The 27,484-nt window shown below is 45.3% G+C and overlaps 1 protein-coding gene across 2 annotated transcripts in view; it reads right to left on the bottom strand.

Moving 5' to 3' along the window:
• Nucleotides 1-27,484, bottom strand: part of LOC109908499 (prickle-like protein 2) — a 108,401-nt gene that overhangs the window by 23,329 nt on the left and 57,588 nt on the right. The window contains exon 2 of one of the 2 annotated variants that reach the window (XM_031793910.1): nucleotides 8,000-8,182. In XM_031793910.1, the coding sequence (XP_031649770.1) occupies nucleotides 8,000-8,131 (132 nt within the window). In that variant the 5' untranslated portion in view covers nucleotides 8,132-8,182. The remainder of the gene's footprint in view (nucleotides 1-7,999; nucleotides 8,183-27,484) is intronic. The other variant, XM_020507152.2, reaches the window with a different exon arrangement.

Genomic DNA, 27,484 nt, shown 5'->3' with positions numbered 1-27,484 from the left:
TCCAAATCTGCAAAGATATTATCTGTGAGTGCCACAGAACTGATGCTACAGGCGAAACCAAGATGAAATTTCAAACAGGAAATGCCCCAGATTTTGAATGCGCTTTGTTCCAATGTCTCCTTATATGGCTGTGATTGCGCAAGGGATGAGCCTACACTTTCTGTCGTTTCCCCAAGGTGTCTGCAGCATTGTGACGTATTTGTAGGCATATCATTGGAAGATTGACCATAAGAGACTACATTTACCAGGTGCTCCGGTTGGTGTCCTCCGTTGCAATTATTGCGTAATCGCCAGCTGCGTGTATTTTACCATTCGCTTCAGAGGAGAAACCAAACTGTCACGAATGACTTATCATCGAATAGATATGTGAAAAACACCTTGAGGATTGATTCTAAACAACGTTTGCCATGTTTCTGTCGATATTATGGAGTTAATTTGGAAAAAAGTTTGGCGTTGTAATGACTGAATTTTCGTTTTTTTTTCTTAGCCAAACGTGATGAACAAAACGGAGCGATTTCTCCTACACAAATAATATTTTTGGAAAAACTGAACATTTGCTATCTAACTGAGAGTCTCCTCATTGAAAACATCCAAATGTTCTTCAAAGGTAAATTATTTTATTTGAATGCTTTTCTTGTTTTTGTGAAAATGTTGCCTGCTGAATGCTAGGCTTAATGCTATGCTAGCTATCAATACTCTTACACAAATGCTTGTGTAGCTATGGTTGAAAAGCATATTTTGAAAATCTGAGATGACAGTGTTGTTAACAAAAGGCTAAGCTTGTGAGCCAAAATATTTATTTCATTTCATTTGCGATTTTCATGAATAGTTAACGTTGCGTTATGGTAATGAGCTTGAGGCTATAATTACGCTCCCGGATACGGGATTGCTCGAAGCAACAGGTTAACCTTTAAAAACAAAACAAAAATGACATACATTTTCATATTCCATCTCACCATGACCACCATTGTGGCTGACGGAAACCATTGTTCCAAAGTCCCTTTAAACATTTCATGTTTAATGTTCTGAGACTGGTTCTCCATATTGAGGGGACACAAAACTGCATACCATGTGTAACCACGCCAGCCCAGGACCTCCACATCCAGCTTCTTTACCTTTGGGATTGTTTGAGACCAGCCACCTGGAAAGCTGATGAATGTGGGTTTTCACAACCCAATAATTTTTGCACAAACTGTCAGAAACCATCTCAGGGAAGCTCCTCTGCATGGTCGTCATCCTCACCAGGGTCTTGACCTGACTGCAGTTTGGCGTCCTAAACAAATTTAGTGGGCAAATGCTCACCTTCGATGGCAACTGGCATACTGGAGAAGTGTGCTCTACATGGAAGAATCCTGGTTTCAACCTTACCTGGCAGATGGCAGACAGCGTGGCAGTATGGCGTTGTATGGGCAAGCGGCTTACTAATGTCAACATTGTGAACAGAGTTACCCATGGTAGCGGTGGGGTTATGGTATGGGCAGGCATAAGCTTCGGACAACAAACACAACTGCAGTTTGAATGCACAGAGATACCTTGACGATATCCTGAGGGCCATTGTCGTGCCATATATCCGCCTCCATCACCTCGTGTTTCAGTATGACATTGCACGGCCCCATGACGCAAGGATCTGTACACAATTCCTGCAAGCTGTAAATGTCCCAGTTCGTGTACTACTGCATGTTCCAGTTCCCGTCAACATCCAGCAACTTCGCACAGCCATTGAAGTGGAATGGGACAATATTCCATAGGCCAAAATCAGTCTGATCAACTCTATGTGAAGGGGATGTGTCGCGCTGCATGAAGCACATGGTGGTCACACCAGATACTGACCTTTTTTTTAAGGTATCTGTGAACAATAGATGCATTTCTGTATTCCCAGTCATTTCTGTATTCCCAGTCATGTGAAATTCATAGATTAGAGCCTAATGAATTTACTTTAATAGACTGATTTCCTATGAACGGTAAATCAGTAAAATATTTGAAATTGTTGCATAAAGCATTTATATTTTTGTTCAGTAGATACAAATTATATACTTACTCATGGTATACTTGTCACGACTTGTCGATGCCTCTCCTTGTTCAGGCGATATTCGGCGGTCGACTTCACCGGTCTTCTAGCCATCGCTGATCCATTGTTCATTTTCCATTTGTGTTGTCTTGTTTTCCCACACACCTAGTTTCATTTCCCTCACTATGTGTTGTGTATTTAGCCCTCTGTTTCCCCCATGTCTTTGTGCGTGATTGTTTGTTTTAAGTGCTTGTGCACATGTTGTCTGGAGCACGACGGGTTTTGTACCCATGTGTTGTTATTTTTGATGCCATTGGTTTTGCCATTAAACTGCTCCGGCTATTATCTAGTTCTGCTCTCCTGCGTCTGACTTCGCTGCCACCAGTTACGCACCCCTTACAGCAAATGGGTCTTCCAAATGGACAATGAGCCCAAGCATACTTCCAAAGTTTTGGCAAAATGGCGTAAGGACAACATAGTCAAGGTATTGGGGTGGCCATCACAAAGCCCTGACCTCAATCCTATAGAAAATGTGTGGGCAGAACTGAAAAAGCGTGTGCGAGCAAAAATTCCATTCACCCTAGTCATAGACTGATCTCTCTTTTACCGCAAGGCAAGCGGTACTGGAGCGCCAAGTATAGGTCCAAAAGGCTTCTTAAGAGCTTCTACCCCCAAGCCATAGACTGCTGAACAGCTAATCTAATGGCTACCTGGGCTATTTGCATTGCCCCCCCACTTTACCTCTACCTATACTTTACTTTAAAAAAATGTTTTACTTCAGTTTATTTTAGAACTGCATTGTTGGTTTTAAGGGCTTGTAAGTAAACATTTCACTGTAAGGTACCTGTTGTATTCAGGGGTGACAAATACCATTTGATTTGATTACAACAGTGATTGTTGATTTCTTTTAATTAATCCCATAAGGTTGCCAACTGGTGATTTTCATCCATTCATTCATCAAGCATGTCACACATATTATCTAGATACTGACTGTTAGCACTTGGTGGCCTATGGCGACACTCCAAAAGAAAAGGCTTTACATTTCTCAACTAACAATGTGCCAAGTGAACCTGCAACCACAACACTTCAATAACACTTGACATAAGATCTTCTCTAAGCATTACAGGGATATGGCTCTGAATATACACAGCAGCACCTCCCCCATAGGCACTTCGGGCTCTTCTATAGATGTTATATCCTTGTACTGCTACTGCTGTATCATCAAATTAATTATCTAAGTGAGTCTCATAAAGGGTAGTATATGAATGTTATCTGATGTTAGTAAGTTATTAATTTCATGAACCTTATTTCTAAGGCTACATACAGTATATTAATATGGGCTATTTTCAGCCCTTTCCTTGGGTAGCTTATCAGAGATAGAGATAATATGGAAAAGTACGAGAAAAATATATATATTCAGCAGTCCATTAATCAATTGGTGTATGTGTATGTGTGCTGCGGGGTTGAAGCTATGAACCCATAGGTTTGCCTCTCATCCCTTCCAGGCTTCTGGGAGGGAGAGTGGACAATGAGCCTATCATAGTGGATGTAAGTAATGTCCCCATATGCTCTGGCAGCTTTCGTGGCAGGGATAAGTTATTTCCTCTTTTGGTGCACAGCTTCACGATAGTCCTTGTTGAGGAAGATATATGTTCCTCTCAAGTTCTTGGCTCTTTCCAGAACAGCTACCTTCTCCTTGAACCTCAGGAACTTGACCACTATCGGCCTGGGTTTTCCAGCCCTATAGACGCTCTCCACCTCAATCTTCCTGTGGTCCATCTTCAATTTCTCAGAGATAATTTCCCTCACTTTGTCCTCCGACTACGTTCAGGTCTCATGTGGAGATTCTGCAATTCCGTCCACAACCTTGTTGTTGCGCCTTGATTGTCACTCGAGATCTGATTTCTCCATCATTGTTATTTATCATGGATTCACACACAGAACTGATGTCCTCTCTCAATGACTTACCTGTCATCTTGACGTTTTCCTGTTTCAACTCATTGAGCTGACCCTGGGAGAACTGCAACTGTCCTTCAGATCATGGACCTCTCTGGTCAGGTCGTCCATTCTTTTATTAGTTGAATCCACCAGTATTTGGACAAAATACTTGAAGCTATTTTCTGCTTATAGAACTCTTTGCGTTTGTTTAAAATATCCTTCAACTGTGGTAGAGAAACACTACTGTCCTCAACGGTACTCCCATCGGCTTTGGTATTTGTCATGGTAGCTGTAAACCATGTACTCCTCACAGTTCCAGACAGGGCAGGTCACAAGGAAGATTGAAAACAACAACAAATAGCTGTTTATTATTTTACTCCAAAGGTATTTTTTGATTCATTGTGCTAATTAGGTTGTAACTCATAAGTAGGAAAAATAAGATACAAAATATATTTTTTGTTTGTTTTCCAAATACATTTTATATAGCCGTCTCTTATTTAGACAGCCACAATCCCGGACAATCCACAGTCCCAGCCACAATGAATAACCGCATTGTGGGCTGCAGTCACGGGCTGCTAGCCTATCATTCTTCACCAAATAGACCTCAGACCCAGCCTTGGATACCAGCCTTGGCATCCCATGATCCAAACTCAAACGTTATCTAGCTACTAAGAAACTTTCCAATACACTTTCAAAACAATAAACTTTCCAAAACAAACCAAGCTCTCCCTGGTTCCACGTTCAAACAGGAAGGGATTTGAGACAATTACAATAAAGGCAGATTGAAGCTCTGACAGAGCCTGGTCAGCTGTGGGGGCAATAGCATACACCACAGTGTCATCTGCAAACAGATGAAAGTTTGAATTATTACATATACAGTAAACCAATATTGTTTGAAAGGTTGCTGGATAGAATCCCCGAGCTGACAAGGTAAACATCTGTTTTTCTGCCCCTTAGCAAGGCAGTTAACCCATTGTTCCCGGGGTACTGAAGACGTTGATGTCGATTAAGGCAGCCCACCGCACCTCTCTGATTCAGAGGGGTTGAATGTGGAAGACACATGTCAGTTGAAGGCATTCAATTGTACAACTGACTAGGTATCCCCCTTTCCCCTTTCATGTAAATAGTGAAAAGAACCGTACCAAGAACCGATCCCTGTGAAACACCCTTTGTTAGGTGTTCTGTCCTTAATTTATTTTTCAAACCATCTACATGTTGCCTGGTTCTGTCACGTTCTGACCTTAGTTCTTTTACTATGTCTTTGTTTTAGTATGGTCAGGGTGTGAGTTGGGTGGGTTGTCTATGTTCCGTTTGCGTTTGGCCTGGTATGGTTCTCAATCAGAGGCAGGTGTCGTTAGTTGTCTCTGATTGAGAATCATACTTAGGTAGCCTTTTCTGTGTCTGTGTGTTCCACACGGAACTGTTTCGGTTAGTTATTTCACGTGTCGTTTATTGTTTTGTTTCAGTGTTCGTTTGGTTTAATAAAGAGCATGAACACATTCCACGCTGCGCATTGATCCTCCGATCCTTATTACTCCTCCTCGTCAGAGGAGAGGAGGAAGAGGAAGAAGACAGGAGTTACAGAATCACCCCCAACCAAGGACCAAGCAGCGTGGTAACGGGCAGCGGCCGAAATCGCAAGACTCCTGAACATGGGAGGAGATTTTGGACGGCAAGGGACCCTGGGCACAGGCTGGGGAATATTGCCGCCCCAAGGCAGAGCTGGAGGCAGCGAAAGGCGAGAGGCGGTGGTATGAGGAAGCAGCACGGCAGCGCGGCTGGAAGCCCGAGAGACAGCCCCAAAAATGTCTTGAGGGGGAGCACACGGGGAGTGTGGCTAAGTCAGGTAGGAGACCTGAGCCAAGAGGTGGACCGTGCATCTCCTTGGGCCGGGATACATGGCACCAGCCTTACGCATGGTGTCCCTGGTTCACCAGCACAGCCCAGTGCGGGCCATTCCACCTCGCCGCACTGGCCTGGCTACGGGGAGCATTCAACCAGGTAAGGTTGGGCAGGCTCGGTGCTCGAGCGCTCCAGTGCGCCTTCACGGTCTGGTCTATCCGGTGCCACCTCCACGCACCAGCCCTCCGGTGGCCGCCCCCGCACCAGGCTGTCTCTCCGTCTCCTCCCTATAAGTGCTCCCGCCTGTCCAGTGCTGCCAGAGTCTTCCTCCTGCCCAGGACTGCCAGAGTCTCCCGTCTGTCCTGAGCTGCCAGAGTCGCCCGTCTGTCCTGAGCTGCCAGAGTCTCCCGTCTGTCCTGAGCAGCCAGAGTCTCCTGTGTCTCCTGAGCTGCCAGAGTCTCCCGTCTGCCCTGAGCTGCCAGAGTCTTCCTTCTGTCCTGAGCTGCCAGAGTCTCCCGTCTGTCCTGAGCTGCCAGAGCCGTCAGTCAACAAGGAGCTGCCAGAGCCGTCAGTCAGCCAGGAGCTACCAGAGCCGTCAGTCAACCAGGAGCTACCAGAGCCGTCAGTCAGCCAGGAGCTGCCAGAGCCGTCAGTCAGCCAGGAGCTGCCAGAGCCATCAGTCAGCTAGGAGCTGCCAGAGCCGTCCGTCAGCCAGGAACTGCCAGAATCGCCCTTCACTCCGGAGCTGCCGGAGTCTCCCGCCTGTCCGGTGCTGCCGGAATCTCTCGTCCGTCCGGTGCTGCCGGAATCTCCCATCCATTCGGGACCCGTGGTTTGGGTTCCCAGTCCGAGGTCGGAGGCGAGGGTCGCCGCGTTAAAGAGGCCACAGAGGCGAGTAAAGAGGCGGAAAAGGACTATGGTGGAGTGGGGTCCACGTCCCGCGCCAGAGCCGCCACCGCAGACAGACACCCACCCAGACCCTCCCCTACAGGTTTAGGTTTTGCGGCCGGAGTCCGCACCTTTGGGGGTGGTACTGTCATGTTCAGACCTTAGTTCTTTTATTATGTCTTTGTTTTAGTATGGTCAGGGCGTGAGTTGGGTGGGTTGTCTATGTTCCGTTTTCTATGTTGTGTTTGCGTTTGGCCTGGTATGGTTCTCAATCAGAGGCAGGTGTCGTTAGTTGTCTCTGATTGAGAATCATACTTAGGTAGCCTTTTCCCACTTGTGTTTTGTGGGTTTTTATTTTCTGTGTCTGTGTGTTCCATACGGAACTGTTTCGGTTAGTTATTTCACGTGTCGTTTATTGTTTTGTTTCAGTGTTCGCTTGGTTTAATAAAGAGCATGAACACGTACCACGCTACGCATTGGTCCTCCGATCCTTACTACTCCTCAGTGAGGAGGTTACAGTGAAATGCTTACTTACCAGCACTTAACCAACAATGCGGTTCTAATTTAAAAACTTAAAATAAAAAATATAAAAGTAACAAAGAATTATAGACCACTGATATCTTTTTTTTTTTTTTTACCTTTATTTAACCAGGCGAGACAGTTAAGAACAAATTCTTATTTACAATGAAGGCCTATCGGGGAACAATGGGTTAACTGCCTTGTTCAGGAGCAGATCAATATATTTTTACCTTGTCAGCTTGTGGGTTTCGATCCAACAACCTTTCGGTTACTGGCCAAATGCTCAAACCACTAGGCTACCTACCGCCCACAAAACACAAAATACAACCATCATTTCATTACTTTCATATTTCATATTTCATGTTCTTCAGACAATGCATTCCACAGATTATACTCCAGCTCATCTTCAGTTTGGTCATTTTCTGTCTTTTTCTCCTCTATCCTTCTCTCCTCAAACCACACGTGGCACTCAGCGCATGATCGAGGGGATTGAAAATGAATTAATCATCAGTTCTGCTGCTCGTTTACCAATCAATGAATCCAGCTACAAATAATTGGACTGTTGTGACAAATACAGTTCAATTTGTTTCAGCCAGGGTTCAGAAAACTGTGGTAGGACACAGGAGACTTGAAGAGGCATGTGCATGGCTAGATTATTGGGTAGTTGGGATAAAGAGGTAACAGAAAGTCAGAATTCAGTTGTGTACCTGTTCAGGGCTGAGACCGAGGGGTGTAGTCAGCAGTGTAAGAGAATGGGAAAACGGGGGTAAAAAAGACGGGGTAACAGAGAGGTGGGTACCATACCTGTTCAGGGCTGAGGCCAGGGGGCACCCAGGCGTATTCCTCCAGCGCGCAGCCTGAGTCGTCGTCAGAAGTAGAGTTCCTCTGGAAGTCGTACATCAACTTAGTGACACTCTTCTCCATCTCCAGAGACATGGCCCTCACCACATGCTCCTCACTGGGACTCTTAGAGTGGACGCCAGTCTTCTTTTAGCAGAGAGTACAAGAGAAAGGAGAGGGAGAGGGAGAGGGAGATAAAGAGGGAGAGGGAGAGAGAGTGAAAGAGAAGGAGAGGGAGAGAGAGAGGGGAGAGAGAGTGAGAGAGAGAAAAAGGGAGCGTGTGAGAGAGAGAGCAAGAGAGAGAGGGAGAGGGAAAAAGAGAAAGTGAAGAGAGCGTGAGAGAAATAGAGAGAGAATAATTTATATCTGGGCTATGGCAGATATATTAAAGCATTTTAAGCAATTTGTTACAAGCAATTACACATTAATATTGTACAGAGACACACACACAAACGCACACATTGGCTCAGACTTTATTAAAACAGTCAAAAGCACATTATGTTTATGCCATTATAGTTTTCAAAACGAATGTACAGTCCAAACACAAAAGACGAATACAACCAACCTAAGTTAAGTGATCATTTATCAGGTTTGGAGAAAAGAGAGGGTCTCTGGCTGGAGAGTGAAACAGCTGAAAACATTTTTATTAACAGGACAAGGTATCTGATGCCTATCGCTGCCTACCGACACCAGAAACATGAAACATTGAAAGGCAATAATTTAGGGAGAATATAAAAAATCTGGCACCATGAGAGAGGCTTAATGGTTTGTGCATGCTAACATCACATGCCTTTTAAATTGTGTTTGTGTATTTTGGTTGAAAAACAACCTAAATAAATCATCTCATTCTTGTTTAATTTCTTGATTACATAAATCTATGGAATATCACGGCATCAATTTGGTATACAGGGTTCTTCTGCTAGCCATTCAAAGGTGTAAGTAGGGAATGGAGGGTGGGTGATAAGGGGACAGGCCCTTACAGTAAAATGGTTTATATGGAAAACAAGATCATGGGTTTACTGTAGCGAATTCAGTTCCAGTAGAATCAGCCCCACCCCATCACATGCCACAGACCAGGCTCAAACACGATCTGTCCACATGAATCCAAAACATCATTCCCTCACCACAACCCTGTGGAACATCCAATACTTGGAATCTAGAAGATAACTAAAACAGCTTCTCAGAACCTATTACAAAACACACACAAAGCCACATGAGATAACTAAAGCCATGAAAGGACAATGACTTAACTAGTCTCCCTCTCTGTTCTTTGAGAGCCAGTGAGTGAGTCAGAGTGCATGAGGTACTGTGGTGTGTTGTTAATCTCTCTCTAAAATGGACGCTGCTGATTCCTCTAAGGGACAAGGTAAAGCTGGTGTAGCTGCTAGCCCCTGGCCTGGCCTGAGGAAGGCAGGCAGTGCACTACTTACATCACCACTGTATGGAGGATGAGTGGAGAGAGAGGGAGAGGAGGCCTCATGGGAGACCAGGAGAGAGTGTTTTTTTTGTTGACGTAACACACTCTCACTATACCGAGTGGTTAGTCATCAACACACTCCTCTGATCTGCCTTGGCAACATATTAGGGAGTGGGGGTATTCAGGGGGAGGGAAGGTCTCTCGCTTTGCTCGCTGGCTTGTGTTCATTTCTGCTTTCTAGAGAAAAAACGATAGGCCTGTCTATCAGTCACAGTCAATCAAAGATAATATCCATTATGTGCAATGATAATGAAGATGAGCACATACAGTTGAAGTCGGAAGTTTACAAACACGTTGAGTCTTTAAATCTATTAAGAAAATATACACTGCTCAAAAAAATAAAGGGAACACTTAAACAACACAATGTAACTTCAAGTCAAACACACTTCTGAGAAATCAAACTGTCCACTTAGGAAGCAACACTGATTGACAATAAATTTCACATGCTGTTGTGCAAATGGAATAGTCAACAGGTGGAAATTATAGGCAATTAGCAAGACACCCCCAATAAAGGAGTGGTTCTGCAGGTGGTAACCACAGACCACTTCTCAGTTCCTATGCTTCCTGGCTGATGTTTTGGTCACTTTTGAATGCTGTCGGTGCTTTCACTCTAGTGGTAGCATGAGACGGAGTCATCCAGGATGGAACATCAATGCGAGCTGTGGCAAGAAGGTTTGCTGTGTCTGTCAGCGTAGTGTCCAGAGCATGGAGGTGCTACCAGGAGACAGGCCAGTACATCAGGAGACGTGGAGAAGGCCGTAGGAGGGCAACAACCCAGCAGCAGGACCGCTACCTCCGCCTTTGTGCAAGGAGGAGCAGGAGGAGCACTGGCAGAGCCCTGCAAAATGACCTCCAGCAGGCCACAAATGTGCATGTGTCTGCTCAAACGGTCAGAAACAGACTCCATGAGGGTGGTATGAGGGCCTGACGTCCACAGGTGGGGGTTGTGCTTACAGCCCAACACCGTGCAGGACGTTTGGCATTTGCCAGAGAACACCAAGATTGGCAAATTCGCCACTGGCGCCTTGTGCTCTTCACAGATGAAAGCAGGTTCACAGGTTCACAGACGTAACAGAGTCTGGAGATGCCATGGCGAACGTTCTGCTGCCTGCAACATTCTCCAGCATGACCGGTTTGGCGGCGGGTCAGTCATGGTGTGGGGTGGCATTTCTTTGGGGGGCCGCATAGCCCTCCATGTGGTCGCCAGAGGTAGCCTGACTGCCATTAGGTACCGAGATGAGATCCTCAGACCCCTTGTGAGACCATATGCTGGTGCGGTTGGCCCTGGGTTCCTCCTAATGAAAGACAATGCTAGACCTCATGTGGCTGGAGTGTGTCAGCAGTTCCTGCAAGAGGAAGGCATTGATGCTATGGACTGGCCCGCCCGTTCCCCAGACCTGAATCCAATTGAGGACATCTGGGACATCATGTCTCGCTCCATCCACCAACACCACGTTGCACCACAGACTGTCCAGGAGTTGGTGGATGCTTTAGTCCAGGTCTGGGAGGAGATCCCTCAGGAGACCATCCGCCACCTCATCAGGAGCATGCCCAGGCGTTGTAGGGAGGTCATACAGGCACGTGGAGGCCACACACACTACTGAGCCTCATTTTGACTTGTTTTAAGGACATTACATCAAAGTTGGATCAGCCTGTAGTGTGGTTTTCCACTTTAATTTTGAGTGTGACTCCAAATCCAGACCTACATGGGTTGATAAATTTGATTTCCATTGATAATATTTGTGTGATTTTGTTGTCAGCACATTCAACTATGTAAAGAAACAAGTATTTAATAAGAATATTTCATTCATTCAGATCTAGGATGTGTTATTTTAGTGTTACCTTTATTTTTTTGAGCAGTGTAGTTTTGGCAAGTTGGTTGGACACAAGGGATGGGAGGAAGGCCAGCAACTTGCAAAGAGAGAGGGGGAGCTCCTCACTCCAGTTTCTTTCCCAGTTGTAGCATCTCTTAATCTCTTCTCTAAAAACACCTATGGACCCAGAACTGAATCGAGCAGCTGACTAATAACGTAAGACTTTAGTTCAGGACTGATAATGTTTTTTTTAATTGGCAAGAGTAGCAAACTGAGGCATGACATGCCAGCAACAAATGCCCGAACCTACACATCCAAGTACAACTGATCAAATTATGAAAGACAAGCATTGTAAAAAATAAAATCTGTAAAGTGAGTGTGGAAGAGGTGACATTTTTTGTTGTTGTCTATCAACAATGAAAAGCCATCTGGGTCTACCAAACTTGGATGGAAAATTAGTGTGTGCCGTCCTGCTTGGTGGGAAGCAAAAGTCATTCCGCTACCCAAGCATAGTAAAACACCCTTACTAGCTCAAATAGCTGACTAATCAGCCTGTTACCAACCCTTGGTAAACTTTTGGAATAACTTGTATTTGACCAGATACAATGATATTTTGCAGTAAATAAATTAACAAAATACTTTCTGCACGCTTATAGGGAAGGCCATTCAACATGCACGGCACTTACACAAATCATGGATGATTTGCTGAGAGAAATTGTTCGTTCATAAAAACATTGTGGGGGCTGTTTTGTTAGACTTCAATGTGGCTTTTGACATTATCAATCATAGTATGCTGCTGGAAAAACGTATATGTTATGGCTTTACACCCCCGGCTATATTGAAGATTGAGAGTTACCTGTCTAACAGAACACAGAGGGTGTTCTTTAATGGTAGCCTCCCTGTAAGGGCCGTTGTTGGTGGAAAAAGAGGAGGACCAATGCGCAGCGTGGTAAGTGTCTATATTGATAATTTATTATCATGAACACAAAACAAAATAACGAGAACGAAAAGAAACAGTCCTGAACGGTGAATAAAAAAAGCACTGAACAGAAAATAATCACCCACAACTCAAGGGTAAAAACAGGCTGCCTAAGTATGGTTCTCAATCAGGGACAATGATTGACAGCTGCCTCTGATTGAGAACCATACCAGGCCAAACACAGAAATACCAAATCATAGAAAAACGAACATAGACAACCCACCCGACTCACGCCCTGACCATACTAAAACAAAAGACATAACAAAATAACTAAGGTCAGAACGTGACAGTACCCCCCCCAAAGGGGCGGACTCCGGCCGCAAAACCTGAACCTATAGGGGAGGGTCTGGGTTGGTGTCTGTCCACAGTGGCGGCTATGGCGAGGGACATGGACCCCACTCCACCATAGTCTTTGCCTGCCTCTTTACTTGCCTCCGTGGCCTCTTTAGAGCGGCGACAGCAGCCGCCGACCTCGGACTGGGGACCCTAGCAACGGGTCTCGAATGAACAGGAGATTCCGGCAGCACCGGACCGGCGGAAGACTCCGGCGGCGCCGGAGTGAAGGGCGATTCCGGCAGCTCTGGAGTAACGGATGGCTCTGGCAGCTCCAGACTGACAGGCGGCTCTGGCAGCTCCTGACTGGCGGGCGGCTCTGGCAGCTCTTGACTGGTGGGCGGCTCTGGCGGGCGACTCTGGCAGCTCAGGACAGACGGGAGACTCTGGCAGCTCAGGACAGACGGGCGACTCTGGCAGTTCAGGACAGACAGGCGACTCTGGCAGCTCAGGACAGACAGGCGACTCTGGCAGCTCAGGACAGACGGGCGACTCTGGCAGTTCAGGACAGACAGGCGACTCTGGCAGCTCAGGACAGACAGGCGACTCTGGCAGCTCAGGACAGACGGGCAACTCTGGCAGCTCAGGACAGACGGGCAACTCTGGCAGCTCAGGACAGACGGGACACTCTGGCAGCTCAGGACAGACGGGAGACTGGCAGCTCAGGACAGATGGGAGAATGTGGCAGCTCAGGACAGGCGGGAGCACCTGCAGGACAGACAGGCGACTCTGGCAGCTCAGGACAGACAGGCGACTCTGGCAGCTCAGGACAGACGGGCAACTCTGGCAGCTCAGGACAGACGGGCAACTCTGGCAGCTCAGGACAGACGGGACACTCTGGCAGCTCAGGACAGACGGGAGACTGGCAGCTCAGGACAGACAGGAAACTCTGGCAGCTCAGGACAGACGGGAGACTCTGGCAGCTTAGGGCAGACAGGAGACTCTGGCAGCTCAGGACAGATGGGAGAATGTGGCAGCTCAGGACAGGCGGGAGCACCTGCAGGAAGGAGACGGAGAGACAGCCTGGTGCGGGGGGCTGCCACCGGAGGCCTGGTGCGTAGAGGAGGCACCGGATAGACTGGACCGTGGAGGCGCACTGGAGGTCTCGAGCACCGAGCCTGCACAACCCTACCTGGCTGGATACTCCCCGTAGACAGGCCAGTGCGGCGAGGTGGAATAGACCGCACTGGGCTGTGCTGGCGAACCAGGGACACCATGCGTAGGGCTGGTGCCATGTACCCCGGCCCGAGAAGACGCACTGGAGACCAGATGCCCAATCTTGCCCGGCCGATTAGAGGCACTGCTATGTAATGCACCGGGCTATGCCTTCGCACCGGGGACACCGTGCGCCTCACGACATAACACGGTGCCTGCCCGGTCCACCTCTCTCCACGGTAAGCACGGGGAGTTGGCTCAGGTCTCCTACGTGACTTAGCCACACTCCCCGTGTGCCCCTCCCTAAGACATTTTTGGGGCTGCCTTTCATCCCAGCTGCGCTGCCGTGCTGCCTCCTCATACCACCGCCTCTCGGCTTTCGCTGCCTCCAGCTCTGCCTTGGGGAGGCGATATTCCCCAGCCTGTGCCCAGGGTCCTTTGCTGTCCAAAATCTCCTCCCATGTCCAGGAGTCTTGAGATTGCAGCCACTGCCTGTTACAACGCTGCTTGGTCCTTGGTTGGTGGGTGATTCTGTAACGGGCGTTATTGGTGGAAGAAGAGGAGGACCAATGCGCAGCGTGGTAAGTGTCCATATTGATAATGTATTATCATGAACACAAAACAAAATAACGAGAACGAAACGAAACAGTCCTGAACGGTGAATACAAAAAACACTGAACAGAAAATAATCACCCACAACTCAAGGGTGAAAACAGGCTGCCTAAGTATGGTTCTCAATGAGGGACAAGGATTGACAGCTGCCTCTGTTTGAGAACCATACCAGGCCAAACACAGAAATATCAAATCATAGAAAAACGAACATAGACAACCCACCCGACTCACACCCTGACCATACTAAAGCAAAGACATAACAAAAGAACTAAGAACGTGACACTCCCCAACATAATTCCGGAAGAATCAGGCATTCCCCAGAGCAGCTGTCTAGGCCCCTTACTTTCTTACATATTTAATAATGACCTGCCACTGGCTCTGAATAAACCTCATGTGTCTATGTATGCTGTTGACAACACTATACACGTCAGTTACTACAGCAAGTGAACTCACTGCAACATTGAACAAAAAGCTGCAGTCAGTTGCAGAATGGGTGGCAGTAAATAAGTTAGTCCTAAATATTTAAAAATACACAAAGTATTGTATTTGGAACAAATCATTCACTGAACCCTAGGCACCAACTAAATATTCTAATGAATAATGTAGAAATTGAGAAAGTTGGGGAGACTAAACTACTTGGAGTAACCCTGGATTGTAAATTGTTATGGTCAAAATATATTGACGCAACAGTAGGTAAGATGGTGAGAGGTCTGTCCATTATAAAGGGCTGCTCTGCTTGCTTAACAACAATATCAACAAGGCAGGTCCTACAGGCCCTAGTTGTGTCGTACCTGGACTACTGCCAGTTGTGTGGTCAGGTGCCACAAAGAGAGACTTGGGAAAATTACAACTGGCTCAGAACAGGGCAGCACGGCTGGCCCTTAAATGTACACTTAGAGCTAACAATAATACTATGCGTGTCAATCTCTCATGGCTCAACGTAGAGGAGACATTGACTTCATCACTACTTTATTTTTATTTTTAATATTGACATGATGAATGCACCGAGCTGTCTGTTTAAACTACTAGCACACAGCTCATGAACCCATGCATACTCCACAATACATGCCACCAGAGGTCTCTTCACAGTCCCCATGTCCAGAACAGACAATGGGAGGTTGTCACGACTTCGATGCCTCTCCGAAGTCGATGCCTCTCCTTGTTCGGGTGGTGTTCTGCCGTCGACATCGCCGGTCTTCTAGCCATCGCCGATCCATTTTTCATTTTCCATTTGTTTTGTCTCGTTTTCCCACACACCTGGTTATCATTTCCCAATTAGTGGTCATGAATTTAACCCTCTGTTTCCCCCATGTCTTTGTGTGTGATTGTTTAGGTCGGTACGTTTCCAGCTGGTTTTCACCCGTGTTTTGTGGCAACCGTTATTGTTCGCACATAAGTATGGTTGCTTTGTGCTATTTTTTTCTTTAGTAAAGAGCGTTGTTCACTCATCTCTGCTCTCCTGTGCCTGACTTCATGCACCAGCTACACCCACCTCCAGACAGAATCACACACCCCAATCGTAATGGAGTCAGCAGGAACAGGTACCCTTGTTATTGGGGTTGAGGAGCATGTCAAGGAGCAAGCAGCGATGCGCCATCATCTCGGCGTCACCATGGATTGTGTCCTACAGACTATGGATCGCTTTCAGAGAAAGGGAGGTCCACCAGCCCCACCAGTGGGATTCGTTTGGCCTTCCCTAGGGAGTATGATGGGACTGCTAAACAATGTCAGGGTATCCTTTTACAACTGGAGCTCTAGCTAGCAACCGTTCACCCGGCACCTTTGGACCGAGAGAGTGTGTCCGTTCACGTCTCATGCCTCTCAGGGAGAGCCCTGGAGTGGGCCAACACCATGTGGGAAGAAGGAGATGCGGCGCTGGACCACTTTGAAGATTTCACCCACCGCTTCCGGGCAGTCTTTGACCATCCACCTGATGGTAGAGCGGTGGGTGAACGTCTCGTACATCTGAGGCAGGGGACGAGGAGCGCCCAGCAGTTCGCTCTGGACTTCCGGACCCTGGCCACTGGTGTGGGATGGAACGACAGGGCCCTGATCAATCACTATCATTGCAGTTTGCGTGAGGACGTCCACGGGGAGTTGGCCTGCAGGGACACCACCCTCACTTTCGAACAGCTGGTGGACATGTCCATTCGGTTGGATCACCTGCTGGCTACCCTCGGATGTCCAGATCAGGGTCTGTCGGTTCCATCTCCCAGTACTACCCAGAGCTCTCTGTTGCCTGCATGTTTTTAAGCATTACTTTTCCTGAGTTTTCCCTGCATTCCCAGCATAAGGTGCTTGTCGATTCAGGCGCAGCTGGGAATGTCATTGACAGATCATTTGCCCATAAATTAAGGATCCCCATTGTTCCAGTGGATATGCCCTTCCCAGTTCATGCCCTAGACAGTCGAACATTAGGGTCTGGGTTGATTAGCGTGGTCACCGTGCCCCTGGGCATGGTGACGCATGAGGGTCATAAGGAGATAATCAGTCTCTTCTTTATTAATTCTCCTGCATTTCCCGTGGTGCTAGGTCTACCCTGGTTAGTCTGTCATGATTCCACTGTTTTGTGGCAATGGAGCGCTCTCACGTGGTGGTTACGAGAGTGCTTGGGGAGGTGTTTAGGGGTGTCCGTTGGTGCTATTATGGTGGAAATTCCAGACCAGGTCTCCACCATGCGCATTCCCCCTGAATATGCCGATTTGGCTCTCCTGGTAGATGCTGCACTTCCCAGGAGTCACGTGTATCCCCTGTCACAAGTGGAGACGGTGGCTATGTAGACATATATCTCCGAATCCCTGCGTCAGGGGTACATTTCGGTCCTCCACTTCACCCGCCTCCTCAAGTTTATTTTTTGTGAAGAAGACGAAGGGAGGTCTGCAGCCGTGTATTGACTATCTAGGTCTAAATCAAATCACGGTGAGGTACAGTTACCTCTCATAGCCATGGCGATTGAGTCGATGCCTCTCCTTGTTCAGGTGGTGTTCAGTGGTCGACGTCGACAGTTTTCTAGCCATTGCCGATCCATTTTTTATTTTCCATTTGTTTTGTTTCGTTTTCCCACACACCTGGTTTCCATTTCCCAATTACTGGTCATGTATTTAACCCTCTGTTTCCCCCATGTCTTTGTGTGTAATTTTTTATTGTTTAGGTCGGTACGTTTCCGGCTGTTTTTTTTCTTGGTGCTGTGTTCACCCGTGTTTTGTGGCAACCGTTATTGTTCGCACATAAGTATTGTTACTTTGTGCGCTAGGGTCCCTAGGGTCCCAACTGGCCAACATCCAGCCAACATCCGGTGAGATTGCAGAGCACCAAATTCAAATACAGAAATAATTATAAAAAATCAGAAAATATACAATTATTTTACATAGGTTTAAAGATGAACTTCTTGTGAATCCAACCATGGTGTCAGATTTAAAAAATGCTTTGCGGCGAAAGCATACCTTAAAATTATTTGAGAACATCGCTCAGCAGACAAATCATTACAAACAGTAACCAGCCAAGTAGAAGAAATAGAGATAAAATTAATCACTTACCTTTGATGATCTTCATATAACCTTTGATGATCTTCATATGGTTGCACTCAGAAGACATTAATTAATTCAATAAATGTTCCTTTTGTTCTTCAAAGACTCTCTTTATATCCAAAATATCCCCAAATCTCGTTTTGTTCACACGTTTTCTTCAGTAATCCACAGGCTCAAACACAGTCACAACAGGCGGACAAAAAAAATCCAAATTGTATCCGTAAAGTTCATAGAAACATGTCAAACGATGTTTCTATTCAATCCTCATTTAGTTTTTAGCCTAAATAATCAATAATATTTCAACCGGACAATAACGTTGTCAATATAAAAGGTAAACAAGAATGGCACTCTCTCGGACGTGCGCATGAAAAATCTCTGTGACACTGCAGGGTCCACTCATTCAGACTGCTCTTACCCCCTCATTTTTCAGAATACGACCCTGAAACAATTTCTAAAGACTGTTGACATCTAGTGGAAGGCATAGGAACTGCAATTTGAGTCCTAAGTCAATGGATACTGTAATGGCATTGAATAGAAAAAATAAAATAAAAACAATCCTACTTCCTGAATGGATTTTTCTCAGGCTTTTGCCTGCCAAATCCGTTCTGTTATACTCACAGACACTATTTTAACAGTTTTGGAAACTTTAGAGTGTTTCCTATCCAAATCTACCAATTATATGCATATCTGATCTTCTGGGCCTGAGTAGAAATTCCAAATGCTGCCCCCTACCTTAGAGAAGTTTAAGTAAAGTACGTTGTTCCCTCATCTCTGCTCTCCTGCGCCTGACGTCATGCAACAGCTACACCCACCGCCTGACAGAGGTGCACAGTACTACATAGAGCTATGGATACATGGTACTCTAATCCACATTAAGTATCTCACACAAGCAGTAAAATCAGATTTAAAAAACAGATAAAAATACACCTTATGGAACAGCAAGGACTGTGAAGAGTCACAAACACAGGTACAAACACACACATACAAACGGACACAACATACACACGATACACGCACACATCTGGATTGTGTGTTGTTGTTGAGTAGTGGCCGGAAGGAACACACTTAATGTATTGTGAAATATGTTGTAAAATGCATTTGAATGTTTAAAAATGTTATTGTAATGTATATTACTGCCTTCTTTTTTGCAGGATACCAGGAAGAGCAGCTGATGTCTTGACAGCAGCCAATGGGGATTCAAAACAAACACAAATACAAACTGAGATTAATGAAAACCTATAACCAAGGTTTATTAGTTCTTCACTGACATATCTCCACAAATCACACACTGTTGTGGGTTCTCCATGTCACACCGTTGTTATTTAAAAACACATGTTTCTCTTACATCTTATACATGGCAGCTATACATAAACACATGCCAATCTTTTTATAGGCTACAAAACATTAATCTGCTTCAGGGTTATGAGAAAATACTCTCTATTCACTGGTCAGTAGTTATTTTCTCATCTTATGCCCAACAATGAAAATCAACATCTAAATGGTGATTTATTCTATTTGCAGCCACAGAAATATCAGCAGTTGCATAACCTGCCCACGTACTCTATTATGATCTAGAATGGGAGAGATGATGTCAGCAAGTCGCTGTGCCAACGTTTACTAGATGTAGACCCTACATCATCAATGAAGACACCTGAAATCCTTTCATTTGCATTTAGATGTAGGTCATGTTTATATAAGTGACCTGTCACTCACTCCTCTCCTGCACTGTACATCAATCAGTAACCAATATGTGGGACAGAGTAAGATGATAAATATTGTATGGTACACATTAGAATGGTCCTTTCTTTTTGCTCTAACTGTATAGAATGTGGGTTATTGCACCATAAAACAAGCTCTATAATGTATGTGATTTTAATGTACTATCCGATAAACCACTTCATGGGTTGTCTGAGTACAGCCATATATTAAATAAAGCCATATAGTGTATTTCATATCCCTCTCACCTTTACAGTTCACGCATTGGCTATCATTTATGTAAGACAGGTTTGGTGAGAGAGCAGCGACAGAGCTGGATGTGGGTTACAGAAGCCTAAAGCCTGTGTCACACAAATGCTGGATCTAGCAGCCTAGGAATAATGGATATAACAGCCCAACTGTTGAGGCCAGGATGGACTAAGGCTCCTCTGGCAGCTGTGTGACCTGTAGAGAACAGTCTGCCTGGATTAAACACACAGCATGTTGGTCTGTCTGGGTGACAGATATAAAGACACTTCTCTCTCACTAGCTCTACTGACAGCACTTTATCACTCACAGCTATAGAGGAACTTCAATGATTCTGCTCATACAATGAAATATTGAAGAAAGAATATCTGTGAAACCACTAAGCCATACACTTTACTAGATGAGAGGGTGTGTGTGTGTGTTTATTCCTCATGTTAAACAGTACTAGTGACTTAGTTCCACCCCTAGGCCTGCTGTGTCCTTCCTTTGCAATACTGTAAAACATCAAAAACGTATATAATATGCCCTTGGGCCTTTGAGAAAGCTGTGGCAGACAAGTGCATAAATTACCAACGCGCTTAAGGGACAATTATTGCAAAACTGAAAATCCGGTGTATAATAGGCTGAATTATCAGAGCTGAGGTAAATACATGTAGAATTTATGTTGAAAAGTGCTCTTCTCTAATGACATACGTATCTGCAGATGTCAGCAGTGCATGGATTCATAAATATTAATTTGGCTGATAAGACCATTGTTCAATAATAACCTTGGACTGAAAGGCCATTTTCTCTTGTGTGGAGAGTTTATTTGGTGGTTTATTAAAGGGTTGTCTCCCTTTGAGACATATTCTTGGTCTAACGTAGCCAACACAGAGACAGAAAATGACGATGGGGTAAACAGATAGATGCTACCGTACCTAACACCAACCCACTCTAATGAGGTTCCTGATGTAGAAGGCCACCCAAACTACCCAAGGATTGGTGGAAATCACACTACAGACAATTGAGACCACACTGTTATTTTGTCGTTGTTTAACAGCAAATATTGTGCAGCATTCTCTTGTGGCCCATGTTATTCAATGTGAGTCACTATCCACATTCTGACTGACTATATATAAATGGAAACAATATGAAATGGCACTAAAACATTTTAATCTGACAAACAGGTGCAAATGTGACCTTAGAGCAGGCACGGTCTCTACATCTTTCACAAAGGCAGCGTTGAAATAATGCACAATGACCGATCTGTTGTTTTACTGTTGGGCTTTGCTAGAATGTAACCTCGTCCCCGTGACACTGTGCTACAATAAGAAGTAGAACATTTATGACATTTTCACAGAGTCACGGTGACTGGAGAAAGCAGCGGTGACGTTGTGAGAGAGGGAGTGCACTTACAGCAGCAGTCCAAATGTCCTCCTCTCTCTCCATTTGAACAAACAGCCATCCCCGATTAATAATGAAGTGTGATAGAGGGATGGGAGTGAGGGAGAGAGGGAGGTCAAGAGCATTCCCAAACCCCCTTCCCTTATTTAATTTAGGAAGAAAGCATTCCAGAACCCAGTGGTCTCCTCCCGCTTCCCTCCTTACATCCTAACACCTTTTACATTTAGCAAGAAACCAGTGTTCCAGAAGACAGCCATGTCACCCCTCTTCTCTTCCTCTCTCCTTCCCCCTCTCTGTATGCCAATGGAGCTGGTTTCCATGGAGCCAGTTCATGCGAGTAGCCACGGTAACCCCAGTCCAGCCCTCCCTGGTACACCAGAGAGAGAAAACTCAATTACACAGTGGCAAAGATGGAGGAATTGCACAGAATGTCTGTCATCTGTTTATCTGAGTGTGGGGACAAAGAGATTCAGATGGAGATAAAGTAATAGAAGGGAGAGACTTTCCATACTGATGTGATGAAACTTAAGAGCATGTGTGGTCAAAGACATTCACGCTCGTTGAGTACCATTAAAGGTCAAATGCATTTTTATCTCAATATCAAATCATTTTTGGGTAACAATTAGATAGATTACTGTGGTTGCTGTCAATTGAAATGGTCAAAAAGAAGCAAAAATAGCTTCTTAGCAAAGAGCAATTTCTCAAGCAAGAATTTTGCTAGGACTGTCTGAGAGAGGAGGGAGAAATTGAAAACAACCTGTTATTCTTATTGATCTATCACCAGGCAGGCCAAAACTCCATCCCACCAAAACTTGGCTCAAACACATTTTACACTAAAAGGGCATTATCATCCTGTTCACAGTTTTACAGTACTATTCATATACACCTTTCAAACCACTACGTTTTTCTGCCAACTTCAGCATCCCGACAAATATTTGTTGACTTTTCTTTATATATAAAATGTATTGGTGGTGACAAAGCCTCTAGTTTTATTTCCACCAACCGACCTAGTCATGATTGCGATAAAGTTCTGCCTAGAGTTTAGTATGAAATGTAGCCGTAATGCCGTAATTTCTTTGCATAGCCCACCACGTGCACTGTTTTCTTAGCCTCAACTGGATGGATCCATAAAGACTTAATATGGGAATAAATATCACTGAGTTACAAACATATCGGAATAAAGTAGGCTAACCCAATTGAAGGCATCAAATTGTAAAAAAATAAATAATAATTATATATGACATTTACATAAGTATTCAGACCCTTTACTCAAAACTTGTTGAAGCACCTTTGGCAGCAATTACAGCCTTGAGTCTTCTTGAGTATGACTCCACAAGCTTGGTAAACCTGTATTTGGAGAGATTCTCCTATTCTTCTCTACAGATCCTCTCAAGCTCTGTCAGGTTGGATGGGGAGCGTGCTGCACATCTATTTTCAGGTCTCTCCAGAGATGTTAGATCGGGTTCAAGTCCGGGCTCTGGCTGGGACACTCAAGGACATTCAGAGACTTGTCCTGAAGCCACTCCTGTGTTGTCTTGGCTGTGTGCTTAGGGTCGTTGTCCTGTTGGAAGGAGAACCTTCGCCCCAGTCTGAAGACCTGAGCGCTTTGGAGCAGGTTTTCATCAAGGATCTCTCTGTACTTTGCTCTGTTCATCTTTGCCTCGATCCTGACTAGTCTCCCAGTCCCTGCCGCACACTGAAAAACATCCCCACAGCATGATGCTGTCACCACCGTGCTTCACCGTAGGGATGGTGCCAGGTTTACTCCAGATGGAATGCTTGGCATTCAGGCCAAAGAGTTCAATCTTGGTTTCATAAGACCAGAGAGTCTTGTTTCTCATGGTCTGAGGGTTTTTAGGTGCCTTGTGACAAACTCCAAGTGGGCTGTCATGTGCCTTTTACTGAGGAGTGGCTTCTGTCTGGCAACTCTACCATAAAGGCCTAATTGGTGGAGTGCTGCAGAGATGGTTGTCCTTCTGGAAGGTTCTCCCATCTCCACAGAGGAAATCTAGAGCTCTGTCAGAGTTCTTGGTCACCTCCTTGTCCAAGGCCCTTCTCCCCCGATTGCTCAATTTGGCCCAGGATGGGCCAAACTGAGGGTTGGACCAAACATTTACGAATGATAGGGGCCACTGTGTTCTTGTGGACCTTCAATGCTGCAGAAATGTTTTGGTACCCTAACCCAGACCTGTGACTACACAATCCTGTCTTGGAGCTCTATGGACAATTCGTACAACCTCATGGCTTGGTTTTTGCTCTGACAAACACAGTCAACTTTGGGACCTTAAAAAAGCCAGACTACGGTTTGCAACTGCACATGGGGACAAAGATCGTACTTTTTGGAGAAATGTCCTCTGGTCTGATGAAACAAAAATGGAACCGTTTGGCCATAATGACCATCGTTATGTTTGGAGGAAAAAGGGGGAGGCTTGCAAGCCGAAGAACACCATCCCAACCATGAAGCACAGGGGTGGCAGCATCATGTTGTGGGGGTGCTTTGCTGCAGGAGGGACTGGTGCACTTCACAAAATAGAAGGCATCATGAGGGTTGAAAATTATGTGGATATAATGAAGCAACATCTCAAGATATCAGACAGGAAGTTAACGCTTGGTCGCAAATGGGTCTTCCAAGTGGACAATGACCCCAAGCATACGTCCAAAGTTGTGGCAAAATGGCTTAAGGACAACAAAGTCAAGGTATTGGAGTGGCCATCACAAAGCCCTGACCTCAACCCTATAGAAAATGTGTGGGCTGAACTGGAAAAGTGTGTGTGTGTAAGGAGGCCTACAAACCTGACTCAGTTACACCAGCTCTGTCAGGAGGAATGGGCCAAAATGTACCCAACTTATTGTAGGAAGCTTGTGAAGGCTACCCGAAACGTTTGACCCAAGTTAAACAATTTAAAGGCAATGCTACCAAATACTAATTGAGTGTATGTTAACTTCTGACCCACTGTGAATGTGATGAAAGAAATAAAAGCTGAAATAAATCATTATATGTATTTGTCGAAGGTGCGTGTAAACTTCCGACTTCAAATGTAGATTTAACGTGGATCAAAAAATCATCGGCTTACCTTGGGTTCTATTTAAAATATACCTTTTTTTGTATGACAGCGGTTCCACACTTATATGATTCTGTTATATTTCATTGTGTTCTTACTACAAAATATGCACTGAGTGTACAAAACATTTCTCTTCTACATGACATAGAGGTGAAAGCTATGATTCCTTATTGATATCACTTTTTAAGTGCACTTCAATCAGTGTAGATGAAGGGGAGGAGACTGGACAAAAAAAGGCTTTTTAAGCCTTAAGACAATTGAGACATGGATTATGTAGGTGCTATTCCGAGTGAATGGGGAAGACCAAAGATTTAAGTGCCTTTGAACGGGGTATGGTAGTAGGTGCCACGCTTGTGTCAAGAACTGCAATGCTGCTGAGTATTTCACACTCCACAATTTCCTGTGTGTACCAAGAATGGTCCACCACCCAAAGGACATCCTGCCAACTTCACACAACTGTGGAATGTTTCCGACACCTTGCCCGGTTGAATTGAGGCTGTTTTGAGAGCAAAAGAAGGGGGGGTGCAACTCAATATTAGGAAGGTTTTCGTGTTCCTACTCAGTGTATGTGTAAGGTTCTGTATTTACTTTCTTAGTCAACCTTGTATTCTGTTTTGATATGTTCTTGAACGAAGCCCTGGATTTAATTAACATCATTCATTCACTTGGATGTAACATAATTAAACACATAATATGCCATTCTATTGATTTGAAAATATATTTTTTTAGTCTTTCTTATTACCTGTCTAAATAAATGAATAATGGATTTATTTTTGATGGTGTATACTCAATGGATTTATTAAAATGGACACCCACCCACATCTGCACACAACTTGTCGCCAAATGCTCACAGGAGGTACAAAAGGAGCATGCAGGCAAGAATGTGGTTCGGCCTGTTTGTAAGGGGGTCATATAAACAGTGCCCAATTAAAAAAAAAAAATATTAACAGACAAAATACCATCAATCCTATGTGAAAGCAGTAATAGTGTGGAAATATGTAAAACACAGTTATTGACTGCAGTGGCCGTTAAGTGTACAATTTGTGTTGTGATCACGTTGTCAATTTTCATGGGTTTCAATTAACCCAGCAACCACTCTTTCTGCTTCCAGCCCACCGGCCATCCCTCTCCCATCTTCCATGTGTTACGATGCAGGCTACGTAGCAGCAGGTCTTGTGGATAGGTGTGTGTTCTGTTCTGCTTTTTGGTTTAGTTGTCATCTAAATGTGTCATCACTGCACTTGCAACCATTTTAAAAGCACAAAGTTGAAATGGGAATACAATGTCAGATATGCTGTATTTACACAACTTAATGTGTTATTACACTGTGATTCATCTAATAGCACAACCAATTGACCTGGATGGAGGTTGAGTTGACATCAAAAGTACATACATTAAAAGTGATCAATGCTGTTAAATATTCTGCACAGATTATTATAACAATTGTGAAGATATCCACAGACATGCGACCTTTGCATTCTATCTTGAACGTTGCCCGTGTTCTATCATTTCATAAGAAACATTTACAATTACCTCAATGTGGCAATGGATGTGTTACTTATTTTGAGGTTGAGTAAATACTCTTACATTAGTTTGTAAGATAGCTTTATCTTTAGGCTATTTACTGTATTACAAACGCATTATTGAATTGTGTTTGGTTGACAACGCAGACAAATATCAACAATTGGATAAGTTTCATCTGAGCCACTTTCTTAACCCTACACTATTCTTTAACTTTTATTTTTGGTTTAGTTGGAGACATGAATCCAATGTATCATAAGTTAATAGGCTATTTACTGTTTTGTGTAATTGAAAAGTGTAATTGAATTTTGTTTGGTTTTCAACGCAACCAACATTTGAAGGAGATGTATCTTTTGTGCCAATGACGTAGTCTGTCTTTAATTCCAGTTTGTCTACGAATTAAAAATGTATATGTTGGATTCACATTTTGTAATGTTCGTCGTCCTCCTCTGATGGATCGGACCAATAGATAGATCTGATAGATCTGATAGATCGGACCAATTTGCAGAGTGTCCATAATTTAATAAGAAAACTGAACACTACAAAATACAAAACAAACAACGTGAAACAAACGAAACAGTCCTGTGTGGCAAAAACACAAACACGGAAAATAAACACCCACAAAACCAAGGTGGAAAAAGGCTAACTAAGTATGATTCTCAATCAGAGACAACTAACGACACCTGCCTCTGATTGAGAACCATACCAGGCCAAACTCAAAAACCAACATAGAGAAACAAACAGACTGCCCACCCCAACTCACGCCCTGACCATACCAAAACAAAGACAAAACAAAGGAACTAAGGTCAGAACGTGACAGTACCGCCCCCCCCCCCCCCCCCCAAAAGGTGCGGACTACGGCCGCAAAACCTGAACCTATAGGGGAGGGTCTGGGTGGGCGTCTGTCCGCGGTGGCAGCTCTGGCTTGGGACGTGGACCCCACTTCACCATAGTTTTTGTCTGCCTCTTCAACCGCCCCCGTGGCGTCTTATGAGCGGTGACCCTCGCCGCCGACCTCGAACTGGGGACCCTCGCCATAGGTCCCGAATGGACGGGAGATTCTGGACAGGCGGGAGACCCAGCAGCGCCAGACAGGCGGGAGACTCCGGCAGCGCCGGACAGGCGGGAGACTCCGGCAGAGCTGGGCAGGAGGAAGGCTCTGGCAGCGCTGGACAGGCGGGAGCACCTGTAGGGAGGAGACAGAGAGACAACCTGGTGCGTGGGGCTGCCACAGGGCCCACCAGGCTGGGGAGACCTACAGGAGGCCTGGTGCGTGGAGGAGGCACCGGATGGACCGGGCTGTGGGGGAGCACTGGAGCTCTGGTGCGCAGCCTTGGCACCACTCCTCCAGGCTGGATGCCCACATTATCCCGGACCCTCCCGAGTGCAGGCACAGGTTGAACCGGGCTGTGGGTAAGAACTGGAGCTCTGGTGCATACCACTCGCACCTCTCCCTTTGGCTCAATACCCAGATTCGTCGAAACGGCGTACTGGAGACTAAACACGCTGGACTGGCACCACACGCTGGCTGGATTCCTACTCTCACATGGCACTTGCGGGGGGCTGGCCTATAGCCCACCGGGCTATGAGCGCGTCCTGGCGACACCGTGCGTTTGACCGCATA

Source organism: Oncorhynchus kisutch, linkage group LG17, assembly GCF_002021735.2.
Source record: "Oncorhynchus kisutch isolate 150728-3 linkage group LG17, Okis_V2, whole genome shotgun sequence".
Classification (NCBI taxonomy): Eukaryota; Metazoa; Chordata; class Actinopteri; order Salmoniformes; family Salmonidae; genus Oncorhynchus; species Oncorhynchus kisutch.
This window is presented reverse-complemented; position numbering and strand designations above follow the sequence as displayed.